At 43.6% G+C, this 9,865-nt stretch overlaps 1 protein-coding gene across 1 annotated transcript; it reads right to left on the bottom strand.

Annotated features, from left to right (window-relative positions):
* Positions 1–208: 208 nt before the first annotated feature.
* Positions 209–7,874, bottom strand: PHOSPHO1 (phosphoethanolamine/phosphocholine phosphatase 1). Its single transcript, XM_078645287.1, has 2 exons — positions 7,483–7,874; positions 209–4,096 (listed from the first exon to the last, which is right to left on the bottom strand). The coding sequence occupies exons 1-2, from the start codon at positions 7,624–7,626 to the stop codon at positions 3,338–3,340; spliced, it is 903 nt and encodes a 300-aa protein (XP_078501413.1). The 5' UTR covers positions 7,627–7,874; the 3' UTR covers positions 209–3,337.
* Between the last annotated feature and the right edge of the window lie 1,991 nt (positions 7,875–9,865).

Raw genomic sequence — 9,865 nt, 5'->3', positions numbered from 1 at the left:
ACATACAAATAGAATCTATATATAGGATACATAAAGGTTAACAGTGTAATATGGGCCTATACTTCTATAGAGAAGTGCTGGTAAAATCATTAGCAATAAGGCCGAAAGCCAAGTGGTTTATAAGTGTCACCAGGATCCCGAGAGGCAATATAGGTACACATTACACATTACATTCGTTATCCATTACTCTAGTCACTATACACATTGATTTTGGTGCAATTAGCACAAAACAATGTTTTATTTAAAACAGGAAGAGGTTATTGAAAACAATATGCAATATACTGGACTATACTGTATGACTGAAAAAAATATGTAACTTTGTAGTTAATAAAACAAACAGAAAAAAAATATTCTTGCTTAAAAAACACTGACTTGCTCTATAAATCAGAGCTGGAAGCTGTTGCCAACAATGGGCCCTGATTGCAATTATGTCATTAGGATGTGGTTTCTGTGAGTTCCAATAGTAAGTACAGAACTGCATTATAGCATTTGGTTGCCTGCAGTAAAAGGAAGAGAACAGTGTAGAACTTTAGAAAAAAAATACCTTTGCATTGCGAAAAAACACATTCTGTCTGGAACAGGTAGAGACTGTTGAAGCTGTACTCTTCAAAGTGGTAGCTAACCATGGATGGTGACAGCTTCAGTTAGAATAATCAAGCTTTCTCCACCTTTCAAGAATGCATGCTTGATAAGATAATGGACAATGTTCAGGGCCAGTGGAAATATACGAATCACTGGCAGTGATTTTATCGCATAATTATGGAATTACCATTATCTGATGCATAATTTTCCACATTAGTGGCAGGTTTCACAAAAGTTATTTTTAGCTCATTTGGATCAAAATAATTGTCCCATTGAATGCTTCACATACTATTGCATAATTTTCCTTTTCTTGTTGCATAATTTAACCTAGCCGCTCTTCCATTGAATAATTCTAGTGGCCATGGCAATGACAGCGTGGTATGATGAATATTTTGCCACATAACACAGATGCCACTGAAATATTGGTCTTAGACCACTACATTGTGTGCAGTAAAAGTACCTAAATGTGCAATGTATATAGACAAACAGACAAATAAACAAGTAGATAGACAGTCAGACACAGGTATATACATATATGTATGCATCCCTATCTGAAGTGACCGTTACTGATCACCCGTATATGAGTTATATATTATATATATTATCCAGGTGTAATGGGTGTGAATATTACGCTATTAGGGTGGGCAGAGAGGGAGCAGCCCAGATGGGTGCACATATCTTCGTGAAGTGACCTGCCGTTTAATGTTTACATTTAAAACAAACATGATATTTAACTACTGATGTAAATAAAATAATTAATAAGGTTATAAAACATATGTTTTTCTTGTTATTCACATAGTAATGCATGACCAGTTTTTAAACACTCTCCTATGCAGATTGGGATTCACTTAGTATGTCTTGAAAATGCACCGCCCACAGAAATTCAGTTTTCAGACTTTTCTTCTCTCTGTGTCCAGAAGACAAAGACAATGTCTCTCCATGTATCTTTTACCCATATATGCCGCCCGGTTTTTCATTGCCTGTGTAGACCACAAGGGCGTCACTGTGGTACTCTGATGGCAACTGGGCAAGCAGTCAGTCAAAGGCTGATGTGCAGGGCCAAGGAAAAAGGAAATGATCAGTGCCTGTGGGCTATTATCCTAATAGCTGGTAATAAAAATGTTGCAAAGTGAATACCTTTTATGTTCTGCACTAGAGATCTCCCCTCTCTTTATGCCCGAGTCTGGCTCGCTTTAGATCTGCGTTTGAGGGAGATACCGGAAGAAAACCATCAGAGGATCTGGTCCCAGGGTCACCTTCCACAGATCCAGATATCCCTAACCTCTGGTAGACTAAACCTAATCCATCCTACTTCAGACACAAATCAATTCAATAAACAGGTAGAAGACACAATATATTTACGTTTGAGGGCCTCTCTGGGAGAAAACATTAATTCATATTAGAGGTTCTCTCTGCATGCAACGATACAGAAGCCTGTGACAGCACATGGCTTACAGGGAAGCAGAGGGGAGATGATCTTGGAGTGGTTTGGGCAGCTTAGAGACAAGTCAGGTTAAGGGGACCATAAGGCAAACCACTCAAGGCAATAAGAATCAACAAGGTTTAGACCATGGACATAAATTGGTTAAGACATCAGGGAAAATATTTTTTATTTTGTCCTTGAGCTCCTACCACTAGGTCACAACGGCCAAAAAGCCTTGCAACATTCAAGACGTATGAAAGTGCGTGGGAGGAGCTAAAATTCTACCAGAGAGAACTCACATACATAAAAACAGAAATTGTAGGGCTTCTAAAAAAAGGGACTGGAACAAAACAAAGATTTTCTAATCACTGGTGCTGATAAGGAGAGCATAAACGTGCTCAAGACCATATAACTTTCAGACGAACAAAATCGATGGGTGTTATCCTAGTCAACTGATAAAGGTATCCTAAAATAAGTAAGATGGGGTGACAGGGGTAGAGGTTGTGCATGTGATACAATATGGAAGGATAGCGCACCCAATTAATTTGTCTAATATCGGACGATTAAGATCGGAGGAATGCTACAAGCTAAACTTTACATGGGGAGTAGTCTACATAGCCAGATAATGTTTCTGAAATATTGACTATTGAAGCCAATAAAGTCACTAAATCAGAGAGAACATTAGAAGGTTCCATGTAGAAGCTATAAAATAGTTTTACTATACAATCAGAGGGAGTGATCAACATGGCAGAACACAGCACCCATGAGACTAATCCTGCCTCGCTAAACCATCATTAGAAGGGGATATGGACGTAGGAAAGTTGGGTTCCAGAGACCTTGACAATGGCTACATTGTGCCGAGGTTTATTAGCCCCTCTTGTTGGGTGCCATACTGGCTGAGCAGTTTTGTTTATTGAGCAACACTGGACAATTACTCTTGCGAAGGAGGTAGTGGAAGCCCAATACAAAAGAACCCTTTGAGTGGCTCACATGAGCCCAGTTAATGGTGGAAGCAGGTCAACTCTTTTGCAGACATTGTCAGAGTGCTGCAGGAATAGACAACACACCTTGCCTTCTTTGCCTACAGACTGAGGTACTCACTTAAAAAATAGGTTAATACTAGAGGCAAGAACAAAGAATGAATAAGGCGCATGGAGAAAGGCCCAAATCATCGCTCGAAAGTCAACATTCCTAACACATAGTTGAGATGATCAGTAAAGGTAAAACCCAACTCCGCGTCTTAAAATGAAGCTCCTCTGGTTCTGTGGAACCTCAGCATCAGATTTCAGAGAAAGGAAGAGGTTCAAAACACTAGTCTCGGATGCCAATTCCCTATGCTTGTTTGAGTTGCCCTTGAAGATGCTGGAGAATGACACCAGCTGATTCCCAGGGCACCACCTTGGCCTGATACACTCCTGGCTGCGTCTCTTCCATTTTCTGAATCATCCGGTGCATGGGGTAATTCTTCCGTGGAAATGCAACATCTGTTGATGTCAAGACAACTGATGGACAGAAATCATTGGCCCCATCACCGACATAAAAGAGCTTCTCAAACTTAATCCCTTCTTGGGACCTTTCAGTCAGATATTCCGACAAGATCTTTCGTTTGCACATGTTGGCAGGACACTGAGTGCAGTTATGGGAGTGATAGGGTTCCAAAGTCAAGTAGCCCCGATTGTCAAAGTGTGTTGGATTACTGAATATCTTGCGGAAAAGGGAGAGGTAACCCATAGAACGTAGTAAGCCCTCAATGCCGAACATGTTGGCATCAGATATGAGGATGATCTCAAATAGCTCCTTGTTCTTGGATAGGAACCCAAATAGGTCCAGCATTCCCGGAGAAAAGGGGATCTTCTCATATACTTTTAAGTAATCTTGCTTTCGAACTCCTTTATCACCAAAATACTCGAACACTCGCTTCATGTACTGGTTGTAGAATCCCTCTTGGAAGGTCTGGCGCAGTGACTCTGGAAGCTCCTGCGAAGGAGATACACGGAGGATAGAGTCATCACTGTTCTCATTAACAATAGTCTCATCAAAGTCGAATGTCAACAGATACTTCCGTGTTGAGGCTGCACCCATGTTAGACTCCTGCAAAGGAAGCATGAAAAGGGATTAGTATAGTGATAAGAAGGCAGTTTAGTCTATAGCTAATGATACTGGCACCTATTTTCAATCATTTTGCACTTGATCTCTACTGTTAAAATGGGAATATGAATTTGCAGGATCAGGAACTTGCAAGAAAATGGAGGCAAGAGAATATTTGAAAAATTCAAAAAGACCGTACAATGCACAACAAAAAATGGCAAAAAAAAGTATTTGCAGGGTGGGAAAGGAGAAGAGATCACCCCAAAATGTTATGGGATATGCAGGGATGGCATTCCTCTATAAGGATATCTATTTACCCTATGGAATAAAAATAATTCAGACCAAAGACACTGTCAGACCTAATCACACATGAGCAGATTAACTGGATGATTCTGACCAGTGTATGGTTAGATTTTGCAGTATAATCTCGACATGTGTGAGAGGCGTAGATTTTAAAAGCCTACTTCCAGAAAACGTTTTAGTGAATAACAAGAAAATACTCACTTAGGTTTACAGTTGTCTTTGTGAGTCTAGCTCTCTGCAGCTATGTATGAAACAGTAAGTGGGCAAGTTCCTCAGGTTGGCCCTGGGTGATGCATATCTTACGCAGTCCGTCTTTAACTCCCACCCAGTCCATCTCATATCCAGCGTTTTCTGAAAATCTAGCTATCCTCAGCCATGAGTTTCCCAACTAATTGATGCTAGTCACATTGAGATCTTCCAGTGGCTGAGAGGGCCCACTGGTTACCTGGTAGGACGTTCAGCACACTGAAACCACTCTGGTGGTATCCAAGCACTTCACAGGCTAAAGAAACAAAACTTATTGTCGTATACCGTTTCTCAATTAATTTTTGAATGGACATTGGCACAGTGTCAAGTAACTATCTTCACCGTAATGCCGCAGCTATCTCTTAAGCAAAATGTGGACTTTTATGCCAGCAAATATGTTTTTGCAGCACACAGATATCACAGTGCAACTGAACAGGCACAAGCAACTAACTCGGTAAAGGAGGAGGAAAATAAAACAGAACTGCATGCACTCAGAAAAAGAGGAGCTGCCACACTCTGAAAACGTTACCCACAGGTACTTTGAGACCTTTCTTCGCATGGTTTGAAAAATCACCTATGTCATTCCTGCACCTATGTATTAAGTATTTAAAAAATGAAAAAGTGAAGTTGTGTTTGAGCACATAAAGCAGATGTGCCTCTATTGGTATATCGTGCAACTGTTCAATGTACCCATTGGCAGCTGCCCTCAGATGCCTCTGGCGTGAGCAGTGCTCTTCTTTATGGATAGATGCATTGTAAAGCGAATGGACCTGCAGTCTAATACCCACCAGAGGGGGGTGCTGGTACAACGAATGAAGTCGATAGAGTGATCGCCCACCAAAGGAGGTGCTGCTGGGTGGAGTAGACTTCCTGCCTTTACTCCAGACAAGGAACTGCTGACATGTTGGGACTTCTGTCCTCACTCTGGAGAAAGCGCTGCCAAGGTGTGGTCTTTCATACAAGTCTGAGCTGGGATGTTAGTGGTATCAGGTTCTACAGGCATTAGAAATATTGTAAAAATACCTAGGAGAATAAAGTAGATGGACACAGATATTTTGCATCCAAGCATCATATTGTCAAGGATCTTAAAAATCATTGCCGGATATAATGACTGAAAATTACCAGCAAGGCTAATCTGAGGGGAAAGAGTAAGGTAAACATACCTAGACATGTCAACCCACTGGCTCAGATGACCAAAGCTTGGTGAACAAAGTAAACACAAGGAGATGATGGACGGAGCGCTGAAAGCTTTCACCCACTCACAGATTTGGGTTTGTATCCATCATCGTTCTTTAGCTCACTTGGCCACCCCAGTTCACACCCAGCCAGTCTTGAGCCTATTCCTCAAGGGAACAGTCCAGCCCAAACTGCCAGTACAGGACCTGCCTGGACCAGAAACAAGCATCCAAAAATGCATGGTAACAGCATGCCTAGAAAGGGATGAGCACAGACCTGACGACTTAAATCCAGACTTGAATTGCATGCAATCAAGCAAACTGCGAGTTTTGCTCTACTCGGAGAGGAGCTGTATTATCCTCGGCCACTTCAGTAGCACCGTCAATGACCCACTCATACAGTTCTGCAACCTACCCAGCATCTTTCCAAAGCAGCAGGAGACAGACTAAAGCCATGTAAATTCAACATGTAGAAACTTGAGGAAAAGGGTGCCCAACGTGTGTAGTTGAGCTAAACTAACAGATCGTGTGTTCTGGTTAACCAAAATTAATTTAAATTAACAATTCTAATTATGTGGCAATATAGCTTATGAATATCCACCTCGCAAGCCGGTGGTCCTCAACCACTGGAGTTAGTAGTGAATTACATGCTGTTTGGAACCTGTGAGTTGCAGGCAGACGAACCACAACCAACAAAAGAGAATACCGTTAATATTTTTGGAAATCAGCCAAAAACAATTCACCCAGATTAGGCAGTGAGTGTTGATAAAGTTGATAAATATGTTGATGTGCCACGATTCTATTATCTATTTATCTATCTATCTATCCATCTATCTACATCTATATATATATATATATACATATACATATACACAGACTTGATAACTAGCTGTGCAACAAAGCACCCCCAATGTATTTAGAGCTGGGGGGGAGGGGGCGGAGGGGGGGAGGGTGTCGCCCCACTTGGGCATTTGTTAATATACCAGAAGAGGTCGGATATGTCTTCATTGAGGAGAGAAGGGAGGGCCCCCATTTATTAAAGGCTAAAGTGATCTACCTGTCTGTACAGGGCAGATCCACCTTATTGTTCAAACTATGTGGTGGAATGGGACCTGGTACACTGCAGTCTTTAACTATGTGTGGGGGTGTTTTTAAGGAGAGACACCCTTCCTTATCTTTAAGAGGGCTTGTATATGAACTCCTAATCTCTAGGTGAGAGACACTGATGATCCATTCCAGTCTATAAAGAGTGAGAAGGGTAAGCAGCCGTATTATACAAAGTTAGAGGAGTGATCAGTCTCATTTTAAAAGATGGAGGGCGATCCAAAAGGGTCTGTAATGGGGTTAAAAACTTTCACATCTGTCTTTAAGTGGGTGTGAGGGCCATCACTGTGGATAAGAGAGAAGGGCACCTCAGTCCCTAAAGCAGACTGCTCAGTCCAGGAGCTGCAACCTACCTCTTTCTGAATGTTCAATAGTCATCCCTATTTATAACGAGGCGAATGGTCCACATCAGTATATAAGTGACATGATCTACGCCATTCTATAAAGGGGTGCGTCGTTTAGAGGGCATTCTGCTGCTCCTTTTTCATGGGGGAGGTCTCCCTGGATGGGCAGCGCACTTCCAAGTAAAAGCCATGTCCAAAATGCCCTGTAGTTACTCACCTTTACTGCTTTGATCACTGAATGGTCCCGGCTCTCTTCTGGATTCGACTCACTCTTCTTCCTGGAGCCGGGGCGGGAGTCGTAGTTGACGGGTTCCTGTTTTCGGTTTATCTGTTCCTGGCTGGGATTGGATTGGCGATCCATGCTGCCCGCTCTCTGCCCTTTAAAGACCGAAGCAGTGCCAGGGAGCCGCAGAGCCCACCGCAGGCTACGTCACAAACCGGCCTGCCAATGAAAGCACGGCTTGCCACATTTAACAGGATGACATCTATCGGGGGCACCCCCCAACGCGCTAAATTTTGCCCCCGTGCCCCCGTCAGAGCAGAAACAAAGTGGAATCGCCCACTGGCAATAGAGCGTCCTTGCTTCGTGAAACCAGGAGTCCCCTTCTCACGGGAAACAATAGACCCGCCCACTGTCAGGCGACCAGCCACTCACAAGAAGGACCGCACCATTCTAATGGGCGGGGGAAGAGGGGGCGATGACAAATAACCGTCTGTTGTTTATTGTAAAAAGAAAAAAAAGTAATCGCCTTTTGCCAGATCTATCTCGGATTGTCTTTTAAAAAACCGGACGTGCAACTGCTTTTCTCACATGGTGACTACACTATATTTGCAGACAGCGGGAACTTCATATTACAAATACGGACTACGAGCGCAGCAGTTGGAGAATCTAGAACGCGTAGCGGTGACGATTGATAGGCAACGGGGTCAAACGTGAAGGACGTTTGGGGGTCACTAAGGAATAAACAGGGATTGACAATGTTTGTTTGTGGGTCTAGCTTTAATGTGCTGCACCCGGCTGCACTGAAAAAGGACTGCTGAGCCTGCATGAATGCCTGTTACCTAGCACTTATACGTAAACACCGCTCACCCTGCAGTCTCGGAGGAATACCACTTCCCTGTAATAATCACATGGTGGCACTGTTATCCCTGCGCTAACACGAACGAGCACAGCTCTTAATTACTTCTCATGCAAACTCACCAATGCACACACAAGGTCACATCCCTTTCATCTCTTATCTCACATGGGCACACCTCTTACACTGCAATCAAACAAGCATATGCTTGCATTAACACACACGCACAGTGCACATACTATACTCACACAGGCACACCCCTTCTGCAACGCTTATACAGATGTACCCTTTGACTCGCCCAGGCACACCACTCAACCTGCGCTCACATAGTGGGACCACTCCACCTTACACTCAAATAGGAGGACCGCTCACCTTGCACTCAGTAGACAACTGCTAATGCTACACTCAAACGGGTGCAGCCGTTCCCCTGCACTCGCACCACTCGCCCTGTAATTTGGCAGATACTCCATTTGCCATGTACACATATCGGCACATCACTTGCCCTGCAGTCACAAGGGTACACTGCATGAGCACAAGAGTCACCCAGCACTCACATGAGCTCACACATCATGCAATACTCAAGAGGCAACTAGCACTCAAACACATCATTCACAAGGGCACACCCCTTATCCAGTACTTACATACACATGCATGCATTCTTATAAGCACAATACTAACTCTGCAGTCACAAAGGTACAAGGCTTATCCTGCAGTCACATGTGCACCTGCTCAGACCGATCCCTCTTGCAACTCTCATACAGACTCGCCCCTGCACTCACACATGCACCCCCCTAACCCAGTACTCGTGCCCATGCACCACTGCACTCATATAAGCAAACCTCTTACCCTGCACTTATACACTTACAAGTGTACACCTTACACCATGCACTCAAACAGGTACTGTACTCAGACAGGCACGATGCTTACCCTGCACTCACATAGTAACACTGTTTACTCTGCACTAATTCAAACACACTGCTTAGCCTGTGCTTAAATGGGCACACCTCCCACACTGCACTGATACCCCCCAGGCAGCACTCACATAAGCACACTGAACACCTTGCACTCAGGCGGGCACATTTGTCATCCTGACTTCACATGGGCAGACTGCTTACACCCCTATCATGCACTGGTCTTCAGCCAGGTCCTGCAACCTGTACCTGTATTTTTTTTTATACATAAGTAAAGATTTTAGAGCCTCATCTAACCAGGACTTAATTTTAACCTTTGTTTTATTTTTGTGGATTTCTGTTTTCTGTTCGCTCAATCTCTGCACCAAACCCACTGCATGCAGCCAGTCCATGCCCGGCACCCTGCTCCCAATCCTCAATCTGTACCCACCCCTCACTAGGCACAGCCATCCGTCATGTGCAGCCGGGGCTGGACACAGGGCCTGGCCTTTGTCCAGACAATGCACCCAACCCCCGCATGTTGCCAACCCCCACTACTCATAGACTTCACGTCATGCCCAACCCACAATACTTTCTCCCTTATATTTACATTTTTAAAGTTTTTAAAGGGTAT

Source organism: Lissotriton helveticus, chromosome 5_1 (assembly GCF_964261635.1).
Source record: "Lissotriton helveticus chromosome 5_1, aLisHel1.1, whole genome shotgun sequence".
NCBI lineage: Eukaryota > Metazoa > Chordata > Amphibia > Caudata > Salamandridae > Lissotriton > Lissotriton helveticus.
The sequence above is the reverse complement of the archived record's forward strand: the minus strand, read 5'-3'. Positions and strand labels throughout refer to the sequence as shown.